Here is a 27,972-nt window from a genome sequence, read left to right as displayed (position 1 = left end):
GAATGACAAAAATATCTAAAACTAATAGCAACAAATGTTGGAGAGGTTGCGGAGAAAAAGGAACCCTCATACACTGCTGGTGGGAATGCAAACTAGTGCAGCCACTATGGAAAACAGTATGGAGATTCCTCAAAAAACTAAAAATAGAACTACCATATGATCCAGCCATCCCACTACTGGGCATTTATCCAAAGAGCCTGAAGTCAGCAATCCCAAAAGTCCTGTGCACCCCAATGTTTATTGCAGCACTGTTTACAATAGCCAAGACTTGGAAGCAACCTAAGTGCCCAGCAACAGACGAATGGATAAAGAAGATGTGGTACATATATACAATGGAATACTACTCAGCTGCAAAACAGAACAAAATCATTCCATTTCCAATAACATGGATGGACCTTGAGAGAATTATGTTAAGTGAAATAAGCCAGCGAGAGAAAGATAATCTGTGTATGACTCCACTCATATGAGGAATTTAAAATTATGGACCAAGAACAGTTTAGTGGATACCAGGGGAAAGGTGGGGTGGGGGGTGGGCACAAAGGGTGAAGTGGTGCACCTACAACATGACTGACAAACATTAATGTACAATTGAAATTTCACAAGATTGTAACCTATCAATAACTCAATAAAAAAATAAAAAATAATAAAAAAATTAAAATAAAAAAAAATTAGACATTTGGGTTGTTTTCATCAATAGGGCCCTAAAAAAAGTCTATTATGGCCTATACATTAAATGACTATGTAGTCAATAAAAAAAGAATGTGACTCTATATTTATCGACATGGAAAGATGTCCACGACATACACAGTAAGTGAAAATAGTACATGTAATATCCCATTTGTACAAAGTTGTATACCAGCACACGTGCAGTCTTTCCCTTGTATATTCTACTGAACATTGCATCCCCATGAATTCCGCCATGGTCTATGAAACGTGCATATTCTAATCATCTTTTGAAAATTCACATGCTTTAACATAGTGAATCTTCTTGAAGCCATTGTTTTAATATTTTTTAACCTGGCATTATCCAAAGTAAGCTCATTGTAGAATCCTTTTTTCACATAACACCTCTAAATACCATGCAAAAATAAATAAAATAAAATAAAAAGCAACTCGTTTCCAGAAAACCCTTTGGGAAATGACAGCATCAGAGAGCTGATAGATTATTTACCAGAATGTTAAGAGTCAGTCTGTCTGTCTATCTATCTACCAAAAATACATACCATCTTTATAAAAATAGCTATTTACCAAAAAAAGAATCCAGACGTACACATGTGGACATTTGTGTTACGGTAAGGGCTTTACATTTTCTGAAAATGAGGATGAAATGACATGAGAAGAAATCGGGCCTCCGCGATCATGTGACTTACCTCAGCTCCCGCAGCTAGTAAGTGACCAAGCCTCAGTTTGAACTGCAGGTCAGTCTGAGTCCAATATGTGTGCTCTTTTCACTACACTATACTGTGTCTCTTCCTTTAAGGTCCCACGTGAGCGGCCAGCCAGCCTGCCAAGCCCCAGACGACACCCCTCTGGTTTCCCACGTACCTCTTTCAAACCTCAGTATGAAGTAAGAGCAAGTAAAGCAGCTGGCACAGTACCTGAAAGGCAGCCACTTTAAAACAGCAATTCCTTTAACGATTGTCCTTTGACTGGTTTTAACATAAAAAACTTACCTACTTTCTTGGGCTCTTAGCTATGTTATACAACTTTGATGAAAATTGAGGCTTTAATAGTAATGAAGTATATGATATTTATATACTTGATTTGGAAAAAAGTAAGATGATGGCATGGAATACTTACTTCAAATTTCACAGAGTAAGTGTAGGTTATATTCAACTTATCTGTATATTCTCCAGGAATTTCCATAGGGGGTCCATCACAAGTTATGTGGTTTTCATCTGAACGATTATAGCTAATCGAAGAGAAAAAAAAAGGAAGGGAATTTTTATAACAAACTGACATTGTAAATTTCCAACTCATGTATATTCAGGCATGTCACAATAGGAGGCTGAGAAAAAAGATCTTTCACTATAGTCTGAATTTGAAACTCTTTGCAATTTAAAATACTTTTGTTTCTAAATGTCCCTAACACTCAAATGAGACTCAATAAACTGCCCAAAATGCAATAATTAAGAATCTTCTCTTTACCTAACAGATTTTTTTTTTTTAAATCCTTCTGTTAGCAAATGGCTTTATTTTTCATCTTTCATCTCATCCCTCTTCGATATACTAAGTAACCTATCTTGTAACCTTAGCTGTAGGGTTAGAAAATGAAATAGATGAAGCAGAAACCATTTTTATAAGCACCCAGAGATTTGAGGGCCTACTGTATGTAAAATAACATATTTAGCAATGAAAGGTACTGAGGACATAATCTATGTGAATCTTTTGTGTTTGAAAAAAGAGAATGATTATTAAAAACAGAAGATGGAAAACAAAAACTGGAGAAGTTTGAAACTAGACAGGACTGATAAAGCTAGCAAATGCCTGGTCGGGAATAAAGAAACTCTTATATCGCTTGAAAAGCAAAAAAGGAATAAAGTGGAGATAGAAAAATCAAAAGAAGAAATAGTGATGCTTCACTTTTAAAATATTAATCCAACGTGTAATTTATCCCTTGGTTTCTGTCTAAAGAATACTGTGCAATCCTTACTGGATTGTTATGTATATGCACAATAAAACCATTCACTCACAATTGCACAGGTTGGGGCCAACCCAGTGGTGTAGTGGTTAAGTTTGCACATTCCACTTTGGGGGTCTGGGGTTCACAGGTTCAGACCCTGGGCAAGGACCTACATACCACTCATCAAGCTATGTTGTGGGGTGTCCCACATACAAAATAGAGGAAGACTGTCACAGATGTTAGCTCAGCGACAATCTTCATCAAGCAAAAAGTGGAAGATTGGTTACAGATGTTAGCTCAGGGCCAATCTTCCTCAGCAAGAAAAAAAAAGTGCACAGGTTATTGAGATACACCTCTTTCTATTCATTTTTGTACCTCAGTGTCTGGTACAAAATATGCCCTTATTAAGTGTTTGTAGGATACATGCATTCTATTCAAATCCAAAATACATATTAAAAGTTATGAATTAAAGAAATAATAATTGTTAAGCCTACAGATCAAAACTTAACAAAAAAGAGAAAAATTAAATTACTGCGTGATCATGCACATCAACGTTTGCTGTTTAAATATGGGCCTTGACCTCAGTATAGGAAATATCTGCATTTCATATAAGAAAGATTATGCAGCAAAAACTGTGTTAAGATCTCTGACCAAGGTAGAAGCCCTATTTTAAACCACTGGCCTTACATAAGAGTTGACACTTAAAAAGGAATGCTCTGAATGCTGTATTGAGAACAGACTTCTAGAAGACAAGGGTGGCAGGAGGGAGACCAGTTAGGGTTTGGCAATAATCTAGGTGAGATATAATGATATCTCAGACAAGGTAATATTGGTAGAGGTGATGAGAAGTGGTGGATTCTGAATATATTTTGAAAATAGAGCCACGTGATCTGGATCTGGATCCAGATCCAAAGGATTGGACTGGATATAGGGTATGAGTGAAGAAAGATAAAGAGGAATCAAGGGTGATACCATGGTTTAGGGGCCTGAGCAACTGGAAAGACGTAGTTGCCATTTCCTGAGACAGAGAAGACAACAGGAGAAGCAGGTTTGGAGAGAAGATTCAAAGTTCATTTTTGGAGATGTTAAGTTTGAAATGCCTATTAGACATCCAAGTGGACATGTCAAGTAGACAGCTAAATATACCAGTCTAGAGGTCTATGAGTCATGGTGGTATCTAATGCCATGAGACAGGATACAGATCACCAAGGTGTAAGTATAAATAAAGAACAGAGAAAGTTCAAAGACTGAGTCCTGCGGCCCTCCAACATTAAGAGGTTGGAGAAATGAGAAGACTCATAAGCAACCAGTGACACAGGAGAAAACTAGGAAAGTATGGTAACCCAAAAGCCAAATGAAGCAAGTGTTTTAAGGAAAAAGAGATGATCAACTATGGTAACCATCAGGGAAATTAGCTGGGTACAGTACCTAAAAGAAAACACAAGATTGCAGGCCTAGAAAACTTGAGGCCTAACTCACTTCTGTGGCCTTGAGCAGATCACCTAATTCTGAAAAAGATGAATTATAACACAGTCCTTGTTCTCAGGGGACCCAAATCAATGACCTTTACAGTGATTAGATAAAAGTTTTATCACACGCATACATAAGCTATTACTATGGGCAATGGAGAATAAATTTGTTGTTAGTGCTGTTGAGTCAATTCTGACTCCTAGTGACCCTGTGGACAGCAGAGCGGAACCCTGCCCGGTCTTTCTGCACCATCCTCTCACCTTGTGGCACTATATCAGACAATGCTCCACTGCTGTTCATAGGGTTTTATGGCCAATTTTTTGGAAGTGGGTGGCCAGGTCCTTCTTCCTAGTCTGTCTCAGTCTGGAAGTTCCGCTGAAACCTGTCCAGCATGGGTGACCCTGCTGGTATTTGAAATACTGTGGTATAGCTTTCAGCTTCACAGCAACACGCAGCCACCACAGTATGACAACGGACAGACGGTGGTGTGGTTCCCTGACCTGGAAATGAACTCTGGCCTCAGCAGTGAGAGTGCCGAATCTTAACCACTAGACCACCACGGCTGGCTGTAGAATAAATGTAACTCTAAAAAATTATTTTCTTGGACTTTTTAATCTATCCGAGTCTGAGAACCTGAGATGTGACTGGAAAGCATTAAGTTTGATTTTCATATGGCTGATGAGATTAGCTTCCTGGAGGATCACACTTTGTGTGTTTGCTACCTTTCCAACCAAATGATTTTCAACATGAGCACTCATCCTGACTCAGACGTCACAGTCCATCATCCTAAAATTCTGTTGCCAGATATCAGAAGTGACATACACAAAAAAGCACGGGTGATTGCCCTTGACAATGGTTAGTATTTCCTGGCCTCGCCTAGTAGCTATGTTTACCCCTGTGATTCATAAATATGCCCTGATCCTTTTAATTCTTCTTTTATTTCCTGTCTGTAACACTTTGCAAAGATAATCTTCAAAAATTTTAACAGAGCCACTAACTTTAAAAGAATATCCTTTTACTAAGATAAATCAGAGTTGGAAAGTGCCAGTATTCTTCACCATTTGGGGCCTGTTTATCTAATGAACTCTATGGACCCTTTTGCCCAGAAAAACACACATCAATAAAAATTTCCAGAGTTTGATGCATCAGGGTCCGTATTAAAGACTCCTAATTCAGCCCTCTTCTTTTACTGATGAGTAAATTACGCCTATGAGAGATCAAGTTAACCTACCCATGGTCAAAAGCTTGGCACAATACATTCTCTAACTATTCTTTCCCTTTGGCCGTCAGCAGTGACAGATGGAACCACCTTGGCTAAAGTAAAATAAGGTAGTAGGCTTAAAAACAATGATGCCTGATTCCTTTCTATGAACTTGCGGTTGACTTCCAATATGGAACCAGCAGAGATGAGACTAAAAATCTAAATTTTCTAATTCTTTGTTCTGTATTCAGAAAACTATACCATACTTGCTTCATTTAATATACTTCACATAAGTCTCAAGGGATAACTTGCTCCATCCTAATATTTGAGGTTTTGTACTATTTTGCCCATAATGGATGATGATTTTATACATTGTGTGACATATTCCCCTCTCTACCTGTCTTAAGTGGAGAGTACTAATCTTATCCTACAATTTCAAAGAATCTTAGAGTTGGAACATTAAATGTCACCTGTCCAGTCTCTTACCCAATGCAGAACTGTCCTTTACAATTCATTGAGCACTTGCTTACTAGGGACTACATACTATGGTGGATGCCTAATTGTGAAATCTCCAACAGCTGAGTCATCCAGACTCTTCTTACGAACATCCAGGGACAAAGTACTCACTAATTCTTGAGACGGCTTATTCGACTGTTAGAGAGTTCTAATTGTTAGCAGATTTTTCCTTATACTCAGCTGATACCTGTGTAATAGACTCCATTGGTACTAGGCTTGTCCTCTGAAGAAACATAAATCTAAATCTAATGTTTTTGTTGTATGGCAGCTACTAAAGTGGAGGGTTAGGATACCCTCAATAAGTCTATCCTCTGCCAGATCTGTCAATTCTTCCTCACATCACATGGTACTCAGACACTTAGTACAGGTAGAAGGGAATAAAATTACCCATTTGGTTTTTCAAACTGTATGGCTAAGGTTACATCACATGTGTATACTAAAATGAAAACTCTCGTTGAGAACTTCTACATTTTGAATTAATTTTTAAATTAATAGAGCTAATTAAAAACATATTCTGTAATTACCTTTTAGGATCAAGTCTAGCAGTAACCAATCTTGCAATACCCCCATTTCTTTCACTTTCCCTGTGATATGTAAGAGTAATATCAACGTGGTTGAAGAGGTAGAAACTATTATTTTTGTTGAATTCAGACTGCAAAAAGACAAAGAAATTTTAAAGAAGTTTGAATTTTTCCTAGAAACTAAAAACTATAAAACCTGATGGTGGAATAAAAATGAGATACACTAGTTCTAAAAAGAACTGAGCTATAAATTAAGCATACTGAAGAGTAAATGTGTTTTTATATGATTAAAACTACAGCCATGAGCATCCGGCATAAAATTAAGATGTTAGTTAATTCTATAGTCTTAAATAGTTGTTACTTCTATAGTCTTAAATAGTTGGTACAAAGAAACGATATTGCAAAACTGTAAAATTCATGTACAAATGCATGTATCTCTGGATTTTTAACCATACAAAACTATGAAGTAATACAAATTAACTAATAAAATGTTATCAGTATATAAAGTGTAAGCATATCATGAGTTTGGGCTTTATTTATGGTAAAAGTAACGAAGCAAAAACAAATAGGAGAATGTGTTTCAGAATGTTAACAGTGGGACCTCTGGGAAGTGAGATTATAGGCAATCATTTTTCCACTGCTTTGTTATACTTTTCTGTACTTCCCAAATTTTCTATAATGAGGGTATATTTACATTTATAAGCAGAAGCATCAGATAAAAAGTGAATTAAACTCTCGCTACAAGCTAAATATTCACTAGTTCACTCCCTATTAGCCACAACTATATCTAAAGGCAATTATCCAAACTTCCTAGATCAATGCTTCTTAAACTTGAAAGTTCCTACAAATCATCCGGGGATCTTGCTAAAATGCAGATCCTGAATCACTAGGTCTAAGGTGAGGCCCAAGATTCTGTATGTCTCACAAGCTCCTAGGTGATGCCAATGCTCCTGGTCCTGGAACACACTTTGAGAACCACTGCTCTAATCCAGAAGAAAGAAAATTTTTGGCACTCTTTTCTGGTAAAAGTGGTTAAAGGAGAGTGTATAACTATTTTTCCATGGGGCTCTGAGGGCAGTTTTTGTATCAGAGCTGTTATAGGTTGGATTATGTCCCCCAAAAACATATGTTGAAGTCCTAACTCCTAGTACTTGTGAATGTGATCTTATTTGGAAAGAAGGGCTCTGCAGACAAAATCAAGTTAAGACGAGGGCATTAGGGCGTGCTGTAATCCAATGTGACTGGTATCTTTCCAAGAGGAAAACACCATATGAAGACAGAGACACGCAGGGAGAACGCCATCTGAGGACACAGGCAGAGACTGAAGTGCTGAAGCTGCAAGCCAAAAGGAACCTGAAGGATTGTCGGCTGTCACCAGAAGCCAGGAGAAAGACCTGGAGCCTCCCTCACAGCCCTCAGAAAGAACCAACGCTGCCAACAGCTCGATCGTGGACTTCTCGCCTCCAGAACTGTGACACAATAAAGTTGTGTTGTCTTAAGCCACCCATTTTGTGGTACTTTGTTACAGCAGCCCGAGCAAACTAATCGGTTCACAGTATGAGCTTTGCAATCAGACAGTCACGTACTAGTTATATGACCACAGACAAGTCATTTAGCTTCCTTAAGCCTCAGCTTCATCTCTTTTAAAATGGGGACAATGAAGGGTTTGCTCATAGGATTGCTGAGAGGATTAAATAGAATAATGCATGTGAAGTACTTAGTGCAGTGCTTGGCAGAGGAAGCGTTCAATAAATATTAGACATTATGTCACCCAGGCCTTCAGTCTTCAGAAAATGAGTACAAATGAGCCTTGCCAATTACCATATTGAGTAATCTACAATATGTAAGACTCCTAGATTAAGAATTATGGCTCTGCAAATCTCAGAATTGAGGGTGATGGCCCTCAAGGCACTTTAGAGATCATTTAGTACAATGATGATAAAGAGGGTAAGAGAGATCCTGTAGAGGTGTGTCCAAATCAGCTTGAGGTGGAAAGTAACTACCGCTCACTACACTCCTATCCATAATCGCAAAACACCAGAAACGACCAAAAATGTCTATCAATACAGTTAAACGAAATACGGCATAAACATACAGAGAAAAAAATGCAGCTAGTAGATTTGCACGTATGGAGGTATGTCTGTGATATATACTCATGGAAGCAGCACAGCACAGTAGCACAGTGGTTAATATGTGGACTCCACAGTCAAACTGCCTAGGTTCAAAGCTCAGATATGGCATGTACTAGCCTGTGTGACCTCCGCCAAGTTGCTTAACCTCTCAGTGCCTCAATTTCCACATATATAATGTAGAGATCATAACAGTACTTACCTTAAAGGGTGCTGTGAGGATTAGATCAACCCATGAAAAGCATTTCAACCACTGTCGGGCATCAAGTAAGTACTCAATATTATAGGTAAAGCGATAACAAAGGCCCTTCAGGATCTGAATCCTCTTTGTCTCTCTAGACTCATCTGCTGCCACAGCCTCTACTTGTAACCCACTATATTACTAAAAAGAATGATTTATTCTGTGTTCTCACAGCACTCAGCTCATATCTCTGTCACTTACCACATCAAATTGTAGTTGGTGTATTTACATGCTTATAACCCCTACAGAAAATTGTATTCTCCAGAGCTCACAAGGCTAGGAACTTTGGCTCATTCATTCGTTCACTCATTCAACAAATATTTCTGAGCACCTACCATGTACCAGCCACTTCTTAACTATGTCCTCAGAGCCAATATCCTTTAGGTGCTCAAAAAATATAAGAGGTAGTTTGGCATGGTGGAAAGAGAAAAGAATCTGGATCAAAAAACATTGGAATGGAATTCAGATTTTGCCACATAGAATCTTTTGTATGTCAGTCTTTCTGGGCCTTAGTTTTCTTAACTGTAAAATGGGGACACCATCATTTACCTCATAAAATTGTTAACTGGATTAAGTGAGAAATTATATGGAAAGATCTAGCGTAGCACCTGGCACAGAATAAGAAGGTCATTAAATGTTAGTTTCTGTCCTACCAGATGTTAAAATTATGCTTTAAAACTTTGACTAGATTTTGAATTCCAGTCTTATTTGGGCCAAATCTCCTGCTGAAAACTACAAATGATAAATGCAACATAACAAATATCTTCCTTAAAAGCAACATGAGCATAGAATGTACAACACCAAGAGTGAACCCTAATGTAAACTATGGACTTGGAGTCATTATGATGTACCAAAGTAGGTTCATCAACTGTAACAAATGTACCACTCTGGTGGGGATGTTGATAACGGCGGATGCTGTGCAAGTGTAGGGGCAAGGGATAGATGGGAAATCTCTATATCTTCCTCTTAAATTTTCTGTGAACCTAAATCTGCTCTAAAAAATAAATTCTTTAATATTAAAAAAAAAAAAGTAACGTGAGCTGACAAGAAGGTGAGGAATTACCATGCCAAATTCTAAGGGAAAGCAGAAAGCCCTTAGGGTACATGTGAGCCAGAAGCGAACCTGGTCCACATCCCCAGTGGACTATAGGGAAGATGGCCTTGATGCTAACCAGAACAAGAAAGGGGACTGTCCTTGAAGAGCTGTGGCCACAGGCCAGGCCTAACAAATTTGCAGGCTAGATTCACATCACCTAGGTAGCCCCAGGAAATTCAAGTTTGAATTTGCTTTGAGGTGGTCCCAAACTGGTATTGCCCAAAGATGCCTTACAGAAGTAAATGAAAATCCTCTCTGGAGAAAAGTGCTTTGACTCAAAGAAACTCCACAAACAGTTTTCAAGAACAATGAGCATGTAGTCAAAATAATGAAACTCACAAGGAAAAAGCGCATCATAAGGGGGCCAGCCTGGTGGCACAGTGGTTAAGTCAGCACATTCTCCTTCGGCAGCCCAGGGTTCACTGGTTCGGATCCCGGGTGTGGACCTACGCACCACTTGTTAAGCCATGCTGTGGCAGGCATCCCACAGGTAAAGTAGAGGAAGATGTGCATGGATGTTAGTTCAGGGCCAGTCTTCCTCAGCAAAAAGAGGAGGATTGGCAGCAGATGTTAGCTCAGGGCTAACCTTCCTCAAAAAAATAAAGGGCTGGGGCTGGCCCCGTGGCCGCATGGTTAAGTTCGCCCACTCTGCTGCCGGCGGCCCAGTGTTTCGTTGGTTCGAATCCTGGATGCGGACATGGCACTGCTCATCAAACCATGCTGAGGCAGCGTCCCACATGCCACAACTAGAAGGACCCACAACAAAGAGTATACAACTATGTACCAGGGGGCTTTGGGGAGAAAAAGGAAAAAAATTTTTTAAAAATCTTAAAAAAATAAAAATAAAATATAAAGGGCATCATAAGCAAGAACCAGCAGGAACAAACCTGCAGAGATTTCAGATCCAGGAATAATCAGAGGCAGATTTAAAGTTAACTAAACTTAAGATATTTAAAAGAAATAAAATACAAACATGAAAGCATGTACATGAAATAGAAGAGTATACAATAATGACCTAGCAGTTGTGGAAAAGAAGACAATAAAACTTGTAGAAATGAGAAAGATGATTACTGAAATTAAAAATTCAATGCCTATGTTTAAGAGAAGAAACAAGTAAAGAGAGAATTTATAGACTAGAAGATAAGCCAGAAGAACATAGCACATAAAAATAATGGAAAATACAGAAGGGAGGATAGGAGACATGGAGGAGAAAATAAGAACATTTAACATAGCTTTGATTGGAGTCTGAAGAGGAGAGAACAAAAGGCCTGACAATGGCAGACAATTCCAGAACTGAGAAAAGGCACCAATCCAGGAAACTCAAAGAATTACAAACAGGACTAGAAACAAAGCAAAACATAATCATGAAACTGCCTGACACCCTCTAAGGAAAGAAGTGAGTAATAAGGAGGTATAAATGAAAGATCTATAACAAAAATACAAACCTTCTTAAGTATTAGAAGAATTACAACAATAAAAATGCAGACCATCCAAAGACTTTTCAAATAAATATCATGTTTCATGGAACCTTAAATGCCACCATTATAAAATATCATTATTTTGGAGGGGGGTGGAGCAAAATGGCGGGGTGAGCTGACCTTGGATGCTCTCCCCTCCAAAATACAACAAAAGATTGGAAGAACTGAATTTCAGAGAATAAACATAATGCCACCTCGTTAGAGACCTACTATACCAAGAAGGTGGAGATCATAAACCTTGCTTACACCCTTGGAGGCGCTGGAACGGTAGGAGAGAACATCGCTCCCTCCCCTGGAGTCTGCGATCGCTGTGGCGCGGGTCGGGAAGGAGCGGGGGAGGGGCCGCGCGACCGGGGGATCATCCAGGACTCCTGCCCCTGATTCAGTGGAAACCCGCTGACAGGGGGAAAGCTTCCATCCGCAGGGACCCCATAAACCCAGGGCCTTGGGAGACCAGAGAACAGAACTGATCTGAACCCAGACCTGCGCATGTGAGTAACAGCCCCTCACCCCCAGCAAAGCTAGGGGGCGCAGCCATCTTGCCGGAAGGCGGAGAGCTAACACGGCTCTCGACCCCCATCTAGTGGCGACAGGCTGTAACTGCAACTGAATTCTACCACCATGAGAAAAAACCGCTCCTCTACCATCCAGCAATTTATAAAAGCCCCAGACCAGAAGGAAAACAATAAAAACACAGAATTAAGTCCTGAGGACTTGGAATTAGGTAAACTAAGTGATAATGAATTCAGAGCAGCTATAATCAAAAAACTCAATGAGGTAGAGAGAAAGATAGAGAAACAAGCCGAGTTCTGGAGTTACTTCACAAAAGAGATTGAAATCATAGAGAAGAATCAAACAGAATTACTTGAGATAAAAAACACAATGGACCAGATAAAACAGAATACGGATTCCCTGAATGCCCGTGTAGACAACCTAGAGGAGCAAATCAGCATAATCGAGGACAGACAGGCTGAATGGCGCCAGACAGAGGAAGAAAGACAACTAAGAATTTAAAAAAATGAGGAAAATCTCCGAGAGATAATGGATTCAATGAGGAGTAAGAACATAAGGATCATAGGAATTCCTGAGAATATGGAAAAGGAAAATGGAGCAGAAAGTGTGCTTAACGAAATTATTGAAGAGAACTTCCCAAATCTAGGGATCAATGGAGAAATGTGTGTAGAGGAGGGTTTTAGATCTCCTAGATTTGTCAATGTAAAAAGACCTACTGCAAGGCACATAGTAGTAAAGTTGGCAAAAAGGAACGATAAGGAAAGAATACTCAGGGAAGCAAGAAAAGAAAAGAGAATAACCTATAAAGGAGTCCCTATCAGACTGTCAGCAGACTTCTCTACAGAAACCCTACAAGCTAGGAGAGAATGGAGAGACATAGTCAAAGCTTTAAAGGATAAAAACCTTCAGCCAAGAATACTCTATCCAGCAAGAATTTCCTTCAGATATGAGGGAGAAATTAAATCTTTTCCAGACAGACAAAAGTTAAGGGAATTTGTAACTAAAAGCCCTCCATTACAAGAAATCCTCAAGAAGGCTCTCATACCTGAAAAAAGAAAAAAGGGAGAAAGGGGACACAATCCACAGACTAGGGAGACCGATGGATAGAACCAGAACAGGATAGCAAATATTCAATTATAGCATTAGGGTAAAGGTAAGGAAACTACCAAAACAAGGACGATCTTAGCACTCTAACTACCAATTAATAAGACGAGTTGGAATAAAAAATGAAAATAATTATTTAGGAGGGGAAGAGCAAAGGGTCTAAATCAGTATTGGTCAAGTAGGTAAGAGTCCACCAGAGAATAGACTATATTATACACGAGATTCTAAATACAAACTTCAAGGTAGACACTAAAATAAAGTACAGAACAGAGTCACAAATCATAAATAAGGAAAAAATCTAAGAAACCCAGCATAAGAAATTGCAGTATTAAATGGGTAGTCTAAAGCACACAGGAAAAGAAATGCAGGAAAACAAGATAATGAGCGACAGATTAACAGCATTAAGTCCACATGCATCAATAATCACTCTCAATGTGAACGGATTGAACTCTCCAATAAAAAGACACAGAGTGGCAAAATGGATTAAAGAACATGATCCAACAATTTGTTGCCTCCAGGAAACACACCTCAGCCCCAAGGACAAACACAGGCTCAGGGTGAAGGGGTGGAGGACAATACTTCAAGCAAATAGCAAGGAAAAAAAGGCAGGTGTTGCAATTCTCATATCAGACCAAGTGGATTTCAAAATAAGACAGGTAAAGAGAGACACAGAGAGAGAATATATAATGATCAAAGGGACACTTCATCAAGAAGAAATAACGCTTATAAATATCTATGCACCCAACACAGGAGCACCAAGATTCATAAAGCAACTATTAACAGACCTAAAGGAAGATGTTAAAAACAACACAATAATAGGAGGGGACCCCAACACCCCACTCACATCAATGGAAAGATCATCCAGACAGAAAATCAACAATGAAATAGTGGAGCTGAATGAAAAACTAAAACAATTGGACTTAACAGACATATATAGATCACTCCACCCTGAAAGAGCTGAATACACATTCTTCTCAAGTGCACATGGAACATTCTCTAGGATAGACCATATGTTGGGAAACAAGGCAAGCCTCTACAAATTTAAAAAAATTGAAATAATAACAGGCATCTTCTCCGATCATAGTGCTATAAGGCTAGAAATTAATTACAAGAAAAAAGCTGAGAAAGGCACAAAGATGTGGAGACTAAACAACACACTCCTGAACAAGCAATGGATCACTGAAGAAATTAAAGAAGAAATAAAAAAATACCTGGAAACAAATGAAAATGATAGCATGCCATACCAACTCATATGGGATACAGCAAAAGCTGTATTAAGAGGAAAATTCATCGCAATACAGGCACATCTTAACAAACAAGAAAAATCCCAAATAAGCAACCTTAAAGCACAACTAACCGAACTAGAGAAAAAAGAACAAATGAAGCCCAAAGTCAGCAGAAGGAGAGAAATAATGAAAATCACAGCAGAAATAAATACTATGGAAACGAAAAAGGCAGTAGAAAGGATCAATGAGACAAAGAGCTGGTTTTTGGAGAAGATAAATAAAATTGACAAACCACTAGCCAGACTTACAAAAAAAAAAGAGAAAAAGCTCAAATAAACAAAATCAGAAATGAGCGAGGAGAAATAACAACAGACTCTGCAGAAATACAACAGATTATAAGAGAATACTACAAAAAACTATATGCCAACAGAATGGATAACCTAGAGGAAATGGATAAATTCTTGGACTCCTACAATCTCCCAAAGCTCACTCAAGAAGAGGCAGACAATTTGAACAGACCAATCACAAGGAAAGAGATTGAAATAGCAATCAGAAACATCCCAAAGAATAAAACCCCAGGACCAGATGGCTTTCCTGGGGAATTCTACCAAACTTTCAGAGAGAATTTAATACCTATCCTTTTCAAGCTATTCCAAAAAATTAGGGAAGATGGAACACTTCCTAACACATTCTATGAGGCCAACATCACGCTGATACCAACACCTGACAAGGATACCACGAAAAAAGAGATCTACAGGCCAATATTACTGATGAACATAGATGCAAAAATTCTAAACAAAATTTTGGCAACCAGAATTCAGCAATTCATCAAAAGAATCATAAATCATGATCAAGTGGGATTCATACCAGGGACACAGGGATGGTACAACATCCGCAAATCAATCAACGTGATACACCACATCAACAAACTGAGGAATAAAAACCACATGATCATCTCAATAGATGCAGAGAAGGCATTTGACAAGATCCAACAGCCATTTATGATAAAAACTCTGAACAAAATGGGCATAGAAGGAAACTACCTCAACATAATAAAGGCCATATACGACAAACCCATACACAACATCATACTCAATGGGCAAAAACTGAACCCCATCCCCCTGAAAACAGGAACGAGACAAGGATGCCCTCTATCACCACTCTTATTTAACATAGTACTCGAGGTCCTGGCCAGAGCAATCAGGCAAGAAAAAGGAATAAAAGGAATCCAAATAGGGAGGGAAGAAGTGAAACTCTCGCTGTTTGCAGACGACATGATCTTATATATAGAAAACCCCAAAGAATCCATTGGAAAACTGTTAGAAGTAAGCAACAACTACAGCAAAGTTGCGGGGTATAAAATCAATTTGCATAAATCAGTAGCATTTCTATACTCCAGTAATGAACCAACAGAAAAAGAACTCAAGAACACAATACCATTCACAATCGCAACAAAAAGAATAAAATACCTTGGGGTACATTTAACTAAGGAAGTGAAGGACCTATATAATCAAAATTACAAGGCCTTTCTGAGAGAATTGGATGACAACATAAGGAGATGGAAAGACATTCCATGTACATGGATTGGAAGAATAAACATAGTTACAATGTCCGTTCTACCTAAAGCAATCTACAGATTCAACGCCATCCCAATCAGAATCCCAATGACATTCTTTACAGAATTAGAACAAAGAATCCTAAAATTCATATGTGGCAACAAAAGACCCCGAATTTCTAAAGCAATCCTGAGAAAAAAGAACAAAACGGGAGGCATCACAATCACTGACTTCAAAACATACTACAAAGCTACAGTAATCAAAACAGCATGGTACTGGTACAAAAACAGGTGCACAGATCAATGGAACAGAATTGAAAGCCCAGAAATAAAACCACACATCTATGGACAGCTTATCTTTGACAAAAGAGCTGAGGGCATACAATGGAGAAAAGAAAGTCTTTTCAACAAATGGTGCTGGGAAAACTGGAAAGCCACATGTAAAAGAATGAAAATTGACCATTCTTTTTCACCATTCAACAAAATAAACTCAAAATGGATTAAAGACCTAAAGGTGAGACCTGAAACCATAAGGCTTCTGGAAGTAAACGTAGGCAGTACACTCTTGGACATCAGTATTAAAAGGATCTTTTCGGACACCATGCCTTCTCAGAGAAGGGAAACAATAGAAAGAATAAACAAATGGGACTTCATCAGATTAAAGAGCTTCTTCAAGGCAAATGAAAACAGGATTGAAACAAAAAAACAACCCACTAACTGGGAAAAAATATTTGCAAGTCATATATCTGACAAAGGCTTAATATCCATAATTTATAAAGAACTCTCGCAACTCAACCACAAAACATCAAACAATTCAATCAAAAAATGGGCTGGAGACATGAACAGACATTTCTCCAAAGAAGATATACTGATGGCCAATAGGCACATGAAAAGATGCTCATCATCGCTGATCATCAGGGAAATGCAAATCAAAACTACACTAAGATATCACCTTACACCCGTTAGAATGACAAAAATATCTAAAACTAATAGCAACAAATGTTGGAGAGGTTGCGGAGAAAAAGGAACCCTCATACACTGCTGGTGGGAATGCAAACTAGTGCAGCCACTATGGAAAACAGTATGGAGATCCCTCAAAAAATTAAAAATAGAACTACCATACGATCCAGCCATCCCACTACTGGGTATTTATCCAAAGAGCTTGAAGTCAGCAATCCCAAAAGTCCTATGCACCCCAATGTTTATTGCAGCACTGTTTACAATAGCCAAGACTTGGAAGCAACCTAAGTGCCCAGCAACAGACGAATGGATAAAGAAGATGTGGTACATATATACAATGGAATACTACTCAGCTGCAAAACAGAACAAAATCATTCCATTTGCAATAACATGGATGGACCTTGAGAGAATTATGTTAAGTGAAATAAGCCAGCGAGAGAAGGATAATCTGTGTATGACTCCACTCATATGAGGAATTTAAAATTATGGACTAAGAACAGTTTAGTGGATACCAGGGGAAAGGTGGGGTGGGGGGTGGGCACAAAGGGTGAAGTGGTACACCTACAACATGACTGACAAACATTAATGTACAACTGAAATTTCACAAGATTGTAACCTATCAATAACTCAATAAAAAAAATCATTATTTTATGTGTGGCTAAGAAAAAACACTGCTAATTATACTTTGACATGCCATCAACTGGGAGACGCATTCTGATTTAATAAATGTTAAAATATGGGAAAATATGAGTCTTAGAATTGATAAAATATGGAATATAAAAATAGTAAACAAAACAAAATAATAGAACTGAGAACAGATGTAGTATCAATAAATGTAAATGGGCTTAACTCACCTATTAAGAGGAAAAGATTTTTTGTAAGATACCACAAAGTAAAACTCAACGATATGTTGTATACAAGAGACACACCTAAAACAAAGAGGTTCTTAAAAGTTAAAAATGAAAGGCTAGACAAAGTTATACCAAGTAAATGTATGCAAAAAGAAAGCAAGGGAGTTGGACTTCCTCCTCCAGACATGATGGAATGAGACCGGATTTACCCTTTCACCTTAAACAACTAAAATAAATTGGTAAAATATATGAAAAAACAGTTTTCAGACATTGGACAACAAAGAATGTTAAAAGGGTGATCACCAGGAGAAGAACAAATAAGGTGAGCCCTTCTATTGCCTCAGGCTTCCTTCCCAGAGAGCATTTCCAGGCTGTAGTGCAGGGAAAAGGTACCCAAGCAGAGCCCTGCAGTTCCAGGAACTGAGAAGACAAAGTTCAAAGTCTAGAGAGGCCAAAGGGGCTAGATTTTGTGGGGAGAGCACCAGAGGGAAGAGAGCTGCACAGAGATTTCTGGAGATTCACAGAGGGCTCTCTCTCATCAGAGTAGTGATCGTACATGCGCGTAAGGTGTGCCAGTCACTGACTTATTGTCTCTCATCTCCAAATTCATGCTTTTTGACGTCTCTGAAAATTATGTGGCCCTTCAAATATTTTAAACACTTTTCCTTTGCAAGCTAGCACTGAATGAGGCTTTGTCAGTAGAGGGCGCTGGACAGACATTGCAAGGGAAAAGGGTTTCGTTTCCTGGTTGATGGGAGCTCACTCCACAGCTCGTTTCTCCAGTGTGTATGACCTCTAGTGAATTAATAGATCCACGCATCACAACAAAAAGAGACAAAAAGACATTAGGTTGAGGGGAGCGAGGGATGAACAGGTGGAGCCCAGAAGATTTTTAGGGCACTGAAACTACTCTGTATGAGACTGTTACAATGGACACATGTCATTATACATTTGTCCAAACCCATAAAATGTACAACATCAAGAGTAAACCCTAATGTCAACTATCGTCTTTGGGTGATAATGGTGTATCAATAAAGGTTCACCAATTATAACTAATGTACCACACTCTGGGGAGTGAAATTGATAACAGGGGAGGCAATGCATGTGTAAGGGCAGGGTGGACATGGAAATCTCTGTATTTGCTGCTCAATTTTTCTTTGAACCTAAAACCACTCTAAATAATAAATCTACTTTTAAAAAAGAGACACATCATGTGCCTCCTGATGAAAGAATACATCGCTACCTTATCTCACCAAAGAGAGCAAACCTGACTCTGATCAAGCTGCTGCATCCATCTGCCAATTTGCAGGATATAAAGGACAGAGGAACATGCACCATTGTTTGGATAAATAATACAGGGAGGTCAAATGGACAGATATGTGAAAACTCTAACATAGAAAAATGCTAATTGTAGAACGTAGGTGCTGGGTATATGATACATTCAACTTTTCTGTGTGTTTGAAAATGCTCATAATAAAATATTGAAAAAAGATATCGAAAATGGCGAAGTCTAAACTACAGTGTCTAGGAATGTGGACTCGGGTGATAAAACTATAAAAGAAACTCAAGGAAGTGATTAGGATAAAAGTTAGGATAGGGGTTACTTCAGGGGAAGGGTGGTGTAACGGGTAGGAATACATGGATACCTTCTGGGGTGGCTGGCCAAATTCTATTTCTTCACCTGGCTGGGGTTTACAAAGGTGTTTCCCTTATAATAATTCATTAAACTTTATATCTGTTCTGTGTGGATTTCTGTATCTGTATTTTACAACAAAAAGGGGTTTTCTTAAAGTCCATATCCTTTGACCCAGCAATTACACTAATATGAATTTATCTTAAGGTAATAATTAGACAAGAGTACACAGATGTTTGTACAATAACTATCATTTATTGAGTGCCTACTACGTATTCGACACCACTCCAAGCACTTTACAAGTATCCTATTTATGCTCACAATAACCCTATGGGCTATATACTATTCTTATTCCCATTTTATAGATGAAACTCAAAGAGGTAAAAGAATATTCACTGCAGCATTATTAACAAAAACTGAAAACACTAAATCATGATGGAATGAATGAAAAATTATAATACATCCATACAATGGAATACTATGAAACTATTTAAAATTGTAAACACTTTCTCACTCCTGTATTCTCTCTCTCTCTGTATATATAATATGCATATTGAACATGGAAAGAAGTCCTTTATAAATTTCTAAGTAAAGACAAAGAAGCAGAATACAGAAATATATATATTATAATCTCACTTCAATTAAAAAATTATATACACATAAAAAGAATCTATTAAAATTGAGGATTATGGGGAGACTCTCACTTCATACTCTTTTTTTTTTAATTTAAAGATTTTATTTTTTCCCTTTTTCTCCCCAAAGCCCCCCGGTACACAGTTGTATATTCTTAGTTGTGGGTCCTTCTAGTTGTGGCATATGGGACACTGCCTCAGCGTGGTCTGATGAGCGGTGCCATGTCCGCGCCCAGGATTCGAACTGATGAAACACTGGGTCACCTGCAGCGGAGCGCGAGAACTTAACCACTCAGCCATGGGGCCAACCCCTCTCACTTCATACTCTTTATCCCTCTGTGTTGTATGAGGTTTTTACAAACGCGTTACTTTTGTAATCATGGTGGTGGTGGTGTCACAATGTGAAGGTACTTAATGAATCTTAAAACAAAAACACACCTGCCTATTGATCAGACAACCATATTTGCCACTTTGATTCTAAACATCTAATTCAGCAGTTCTCAAACTTTTTAGTCTCAGGACTCCCACTCTTAAAAATTATTAAGGACCCTAAAGAGTTTTTGTTTCTGTGAGTTATATCTATCCATATTGACCACATTCGAACTTAAAATGAGAAAATTTTAAAACACAAGAATACAGAAGCACACACTCCATTGGCCTTCAGAGTGATGACATCATCACACTTCATATAGCCTCTGGAAAATTCCACCGTACACTCACAAAAGAATGAGACTAAAGAAGGCAAATAACATCTTAATATTATTATGAAAATAGCTTTGACCTTGCAGACTCCCTGAAAAGTTCTCAGAGAGCCCAAGACCTCACTTTGAGAATGGCTGATACAATTATTTATGCAAAAAAGATCAATTACACTATAAACACGTTTTTCGAAACTTGCCTATAGCTTTAATTTTGCAATGAAAGACAGCCTATGTGCAAAAGGGGGAAGGAGGAGGACATCAACATCCATCCAAAATAAATATCCTTAAAATAAAAATATACAAGAAAATTTACAGGTAAGGGTTCTTCTATATATAAAAAGGGTAACAAAAGGCAACTGCTGGTTTTACCTAACCTTGGTAATTTTAGGGTGGCACCCCACAAATGTTAATAAAAATTAGTGCTACTCTGGCCAACTGGGGCTCTTACATACTATTGGTCTAGTTATTCTCCCCAGACTTGATCTTCAAAGACGTGGTCTTTAAATGGTCCCAAAGAACCCACTTTCATATATAGTATCAAATACAGGCCATATTAATCAAATTCCTCCTGTTGATTAACTCCTCTCTTCTGCCACTCTCCCCTTACTTTAAAAGAATTCTCAATTAAGCAGCTGTTCGCACTTCTCCCATATTCCCTATCTCAATGTTTCCCATTGTGAAGAACACATATCCCTGAGGATATACGATATAATTTTAGGTAGTAGACGAAAAAACAATTTGTACTCTACTTCTTTATCTGTTTACTTGAAATTAGATGAATAAAAAATATAAGTAGTACACAAAACCTGTAATTTCTGGGATATTATAGTTTCCTTTATAAATAAATTTAAGTTGAATTATGGATTTTTAAAAATATATAAATAATAATATGGGTGCCGCAGATAAGGCAGAAATCACCAAGGTGGTGCATGAACGACTGAAATTTAAGAAGTACTACCTTTTCTCCGCAAAGAAACAGTTCAGAGTACCATGAGTTAGACAACCAAGCCAGAAACCCAGCAGTCATCCTGTGTTCCTCCCTCTCCCTGCCCCTTCGTCCCCATCATTGATCCACATCAAGTGTCCACGTTTAACATAGATTAAAAGCAGAGCTGCCCAGGTTGAGCTCTTCCATGCCCATTTGGCCACTTGGTTAGCCTCCACGGCAGCCCCGAAACACTTGTTACCCTAGGGCCCAGCAGAAGACAGTGTGAGAACCACAAGACAGATTTCAAACACAGTGTGACTGGGACTCCCAAGCTACAAAGATCTGAGTTGGAGTCTTACCTCTGCCACTTACTAGTTGTACGCCCCTAGTCAAGTCACTTACCCTCTCTGAGATTTCGTTCATCTGTAAAATGGCAGTAGTAGATTCTAGCAACAGGGCTGTTCTGAGCATTAAATTAGTCACCGCATATAGAGTACTATAACATTGCTCCTGGCACATAACAGGTATTCAATGCTACTTTCCTTACCATAGCATACAGGACCTCCCTCCACCATCTAGCTTCTGCCTACCCCCTTTATGGCTTCATCTCTAGCTGTACCCCCCAAATCCCAAAACTTATGCCACAGACATGCTTGACTACTCATAGTCCCCTAATCACAGCATGCTGTTTCAGACTTCCAAGCTCTTGACCACACTGATTTCCCTACTAGAAATGCTCATGCACCCATTTATCTGACAAATACTTTTTCATTCCCTCCATTATATCCTCCTTGCCCCTTAGTCTCCTATTACATACATTTTATTGCATTGATTTGTTTACATGTCTATCTCCCTACTGTGAACTTCTAGAGGACAGGGACCACGTCTACTTCTCTTTGTATCCCCAACACCTGGCACAAAACCTAGAAGATGGTAGCTGTCTCATTGATGTTCGCTAAGTGACTCTAACAGAAAGCAAACTGTAAGTGAAGCAACATTCTAATATTTCTATAGTAAGCTCTCAACACTTACATTGATAACGCAAGCATCTTTCGATAGGCCACCTTCAGTAATAAAACATCCTATTGGAAATCCTGGTGTGCAGTACTTTTGTCCATCTTCCATATCACGACACCATATTACTGGCATATTATCAATAATCCTATATATAAACATTTTTCAAATAAAAGATTTAATAAGTATTTCACATCAAGCAATACTAAAATCATCTTAAATATATTTAAGCTCAAATTTTTAATCAAAGTTAAGTCACAAAAAATAGTATACAATTCCAAGTATCTATTAAAACTACTTCTGAAAAGAATTGAAAGATTAAGTCACATTATTTCAGACGCCAAACCTACCAGTGATGTTGATAACTCAGTTCTATTCCTTTCTTCAAAAAAGCTAGCTTTTTCATTTGGTCTTCATTTGCTATATCATAAGATTTTACACAAACTTTTACACATGTTTCTGTCTTGTTAAAAGAAAACTGTTAAGAAAGAATTAAAAATATTAAGAGATTTGACTCGATTTTATAAATCAAATGTCACAAAATAAGCACTTTACCTTACAGATAAAACTTTTCTTCAGAGACTTCAGTATGCTATCATCCTCAACACTACCTCCTCTAAGTTTCAATTCATACCTGAAATGATTACACTAGACACAGACACACACACACACAATGCTTTCACCACTGAACAGAATTTGCCTTCTTCAATAATACGTAAGGTGGGATGGAAAATCCACTCTGTAGCTTCCTAAAGACTACCCTGATATAGAATCCTTCATTTAAATGTGATAATAAAATTGATTGCAGTGATGGTTACACAACTCTGTGAATATACTACAAATAATTGAATTGGACACTTTAAGTGGGTCAATTATTTGGTATGTGAATTATCTCTCAATAAAGCCATTACCAAAAAGTGGTAATAAAATATTTGATACTTTTAATATGAAAGCTTTTCTTTATAAGGTCCAGCTATCGGGGATTATCAAGGTAAAGTGCCAGTGTTATTACTCTGGAAATAATGAGCAAGAATAAACTATGAAAAAAGAGTTAGCAACTCATATGCTAAAATCATACAAATATTAACAAAAAACTCCCTATCAGCAACTGAGTTAACATGGCTGAAACAACACTGTCATGTTTCTTCAGTCCAAGGGACAGCATTTCTTGATAAGGCACACTTTCCTGTTAGGACAATGGTACTCCACGGGGGTACTGTGTGCAACGTTAATCATTGAAAAGCTAATGCCCAACACACAAACCAACGGAAGAGATCAATAAAGAAGCCAGAACTAGACCTCCACAGCTACGCTCACATGATTGGCTTACAAAGGGGCACGAGCAATTCAACGGAGGAGGGATGGTCCTTCCAACAAACAGTGCTGAAGCAACTGGGCATCTACAGGCAAAACTAAATAAAATTCAATCCAAACACCGCACTATATACAAAAAAATAACTCAAAATGGATCACAGGTGTAAATGTAAAGTAAAATAATAAAACTTTGAGAATAAAGCATAGAAGAAAATCTTCAACACCTAAGGCTGTGCAAAGTCTTCTTAGACTTAACACCAAAAGCCTAATCCATAAAAGGAAAACTTGATAATTGGACCGCATAAAAATTAAAAACTTTTGCTTTGTGAAAGACCGTTAAGAGGATGAAAATGCAAGCTACAGACTGGGAGAAACCGTTGGCAAACTACTGTTGCAACAAAGGAATCTTGTCTAGAATATATAAAGAACTCTGAAAATTCAACAGTAAAAGAACAAAACAATCCAAACAGAAAATGGGCAAAAGGGGAGACATTTCATTCAAGAGAGTATATGGATGGCAAATAAGCACAGGAAAAGACGTTCAACATCATTAGCCATTAGGAAAATGCAAATTAAATCAATGAGACGCACCTATCAGAGTGACTCAAATAAAAAACACCACCACCAAGCGCTGACAAGGATGCAGAGAACCTGGATCACTCATACTTTGCTGCTGGGAAGGTAAAACAGTATAGTCACTCTGAAAAACAGGCAGTTTGTTACAACACTAAATGTGCAATTATCATTTCATTCAGTGATTACACTCTTGGGTGGTTATCTCAGAAAAATGAAAAGCTATCTGCACAAAAAACCTACACATAAACGTTCATAGCAGTTTTATTCATAACAGTCAAAAGCTAGAAGCAATCCAAATGTCCTTCAGTGAGGTGAATAGTTAAACTGGCACATCCATACCATGGAATACTACTCAGCAACAAAAAAGCATGAACTCCAGATACACACAACAACCTGGATGGATCTCAAGGGAATGTGCTGAGTGAAAAAAGCTAGGCCCAGAAAGGTTACATACTGTGTGATTCCATTCGTATAACATTATTGAAGTAACACTATAGAAATAGAGAAGAGATTAGGGTTTGTCAGGGCTAAGGAATGTGGAGGAGGGGTTGGGGGTGGCTATAAATGGGCAGCATGAGGGAGCCTTGTGGTCATGGAACTATGCTGTGTATTGATTGTGGTGCTGGGTACACGAATGTGCACAGGTGAAAAAACTGTAAAGAATCTCTTCCTCACACACACACACACATACATACAAATGAGTGCATGTAAAACTAGTGAAATCTGAATAAACTCTATGCATTGTACCAATGTCAATTCCCTGGTTTTGATATTGTACTACAGTCATGCAAGATGTTCCCATTGGGCAAACATAGGTAAAGGGTCCACGAGACCTCACTGTTTATTCTTTTTGTAGCTTTCTGTAAATCTATAATTATTTCCAAAAAAAAGTTTTAAAAGAAGCTAATGCCTGGTGATTTCACGAGTATATATATATATATTAAAATTGACCAAATTATACACTTTCAATATGTGCAGTTTATTGTGCTTCAATTATACTTCAATGAAGCTGGAAAAAAAAGAAGAAAGTTAATGCCTTCATAATCATAACTGCTTATGAAAACATCCTTACTCTATCCCCATATCTATTATAATATTGAATGCAACATCAATAGATACTGAGAGTCCAATTATATCTGCTTATATTACCCTACCCAAAATATGCAAGAACAATAAATTAAACTTTTTTCTTTCAAAAGCAAAAATAAAACTTGAAAGGTAAAACCTTGATGTGGAACCACAAACTAACGCAAATCGCTTAAAGAGCATATAGCAATGCATTATCCTGGCAACACTACATTCTACTTCCTTTTCTTTCTCTCCACCTCCTTTTAAAACAAAGACTCTTTGCCACAATTATGGGTAGTCAGTTTTGAGAAGATTCATGTTAAAATAAGATTTAATAACAAGGTCGGCTGAATAACCTGATAAGGAGAGGATGTTATTTGTTCTCCAAATAGTACTTGTCCAAGGTTTTCAGAAGGACTTTTCTTTTCAGAGTCTTGACAGAAGTCAAAGCTAAAAGAGGAGAGGTTTAAGTAAGATAAAAACATCAGCAAAAAAATTAGTCTTTGTCATCTATCTAGCCTCTCCACTGTTAATGATAGATGCTTCTAAAAATATGACCCAGAATGTGTCTAATTATGATTTATAGACCTCATTAAATATTTCTCTTGATTGTTTAACCTCTGATAATTATGAATTAATTATTTAAAATGCTTATGGTACTGCTCTTGACTTTTGTCATGTAGGTAATCACAATCTTTTTTTTTTTTTTTTCTAAGAAAGTTTTTTTTTAAGATTTTATTTTTTTCCTTTTTCTCCCCAAAGCCCCCCAGTACATAGTTGGATATTCTTCGTTGTGGGACCTTCTAGTTGTGGCATGTGGGACGCTGTCTCAGCGTGGTTTGATGAGGAGGGCCATGTCCGTGCCCAGAATTCGAACCAACGAAACACTAGGCCGCCTGCAGCGGAGAGCGCGAACTTAACCACTCGGCCACGGGGCCAGGCCCGGTAATCACAGTCTTAAAAAAAAACTAATGAGGGCCGGCCTGGTGGTGCAGTCGTTAAGTTCACACGTTCCAATTCAGTGGCCTAGGGTTTGCTGGTTCAGATCCTGGGCATGGACCTATGCACTGCTTGTCAAGCCATGCTGTGGCAGGCATCCCACATATAAAGTAGAGGAAGATGGGCATAGATGTTAGCTCAGGGCCAGTTTTCTTCAAAAAAAAAAAAAACTACAGGGTCAAACTTCAAATTATGTAAAAATTAGCAAACAATAGTTTAAAGCCTGTACTAATTCTAACCTGAGACATTTAGAAACTGTTATTATCAGTTCTGATCAAAGGAAAACTTAAAAAAATAAGATCCCCCCCAAACACATTCCCACACACTCACAAATCAAAGGGTTACTAGGTGAAAAGAATCACAACTACTTTTAAGTAAATTTGAATATAAAATGGCTTAATTAGAAGACAAAATAAATGGTAGGCCTGTGAAATATTTTAAATATGCATACTAACACCTTACATTTATACCTGGTATCTTAATGAAAATTAGACCTGATTTTATTTCTGCTTTATTAGTGTAAATAAGTTAATACCAACGGGAACTATGATCATTTTTTCTAAAAAGTACATCATTTGTTGTTATTCTCAAATGATTGATCATACTTAATCGTGATTATATAATAACTGCTCACTACTAAACTAAACACCTTCATCCATTAAAAATCTTACTATAAAACCGATTCCATGTTTTGGAAATAAGCTACAACTCCGCAAAGATATTTTCTTAAAAGTTCAAAGTGCAGTAAATTTATAATTTGCCTTTCTTAGAAAGAAAAATCAAGTATGGCAACTTCCTAATATTTTAAGCACTTGTCTCCCATCGAAAGCTCTCTCTTCTAATCTTTTTTTTCATGTTATCTTTATTACAATATTACCACCACATTTCTTAATACATCCGGGGCTTTCATTTGCTATCTTTAACAACTTAAGGCACATTTTAACACAATTATATCAATTATATCAGGTATAATTATAATACTTATAACTTACGTATTATATTCATATGGTAGGACAGATTCCACTGAGTCCAGTCTGTTTACAAACAGTGCTATTGATGACTATAAGAAGGAAAAAAAATCCATTAATAATACAAAGCAAAACAAGGGAGCGCTTGCAAAATACATAATGAAGTAATTGAAAGGTAATTGGGTCTATTGCTCCCATCAATTTATAACTGTATAGTTACAAATTTATAACTTAGTACAGTGCTATAAATTTATAACACAGTATAGCTATAAGTTCATAACATTTCATTTATCTGGCATCACTGGGTTCTCTGAACACATAAATTTTTCAGATATCTCAGTTGTTCGTAAGCTTTTTTAATTATAGAACCTTTTGAGAATATGATGAAAGCTATGGCCCCTCTCCCCAGAAAAGCACACACAGTCACCAAATTCTCTGTTCAGTTTTAAGAGGCTTCCTAGTTCCTGGAATCCATTGAACTCAGGTTAAGAACTTGAGATAATTAAAGTTATTGCGTTGGGGCCGGCCGGTGGTGCAGCAGCTAAGTTCACACATTCCGCTTCTCAGCGGCCCGGGGTTCACCGGCTTGGATCCCGGGTCCAGACACGGCACCGCTTGGCAAAAGCCATGCTGTGGTAGGCATCCCAAATAAAAA

At 37.8% G+C, this 27,972-nt stretch overlaps 1 protein-coding gene across 2 annotated transcripts in view; it reads right to left on the bottom strand.

The window, feature by feature from the left end:
- Positions 1-27,972, bottom strand: part of TM9SF5 (transmembrane 9 superfamily member 5) — an 89,489-nt gene that overhangs the window by 54,069 nt on the left and 7,448 nt on the right. For both annotated transcript variants that reach the window (XM_023634387.2, XM_014729211.3), the window contains exons 2-7: positions 27,342-27,409; positions 25,707-25,800; positions 22,743-22,870; positions 22,411-22,540; positions 6,335-6,462; positions 1,801-1,912 (exon numbers count right to left, since the gene is read on the bottom strand). In XM_023634387.2, coding sequence (XP_023490155.2) covers positions 1,801-1,912; positions 6,335-6,462; positions 22,411-22,540; positions 22,743-22,870; positions 25,707-25,800; positions 27,342-27,409 — 660 coding nt within the window. The remainder of the gene's footprint in view (positions 1-1,800; positions 1,913-6,334; positions 6,463-22,410; positions 22,541-22,742; positions 22,871-25,706; positions 25,801-27,341; positions 27,410-27,972) is intronic.

Source organism: Equus caballus, chromosome X (genome assembly GCF_041296265.1).
Source record: "Equus caballus isolate H_3958 breed thoroughbred chromosome X, TB-T2T, whole genome shotgun sequence".
Classification (NCBI taxonomy): domain Eukaryota; kingdom Metazoa; phylum Chordata; class Mammalia; order Perissodactyla; family Equidae; genus Equus; species Equus caballus.
Note: the sequence above shows the minus strand (reverse complement) of the source record. Positions and strands in the feature narration are given on the sequence as shown.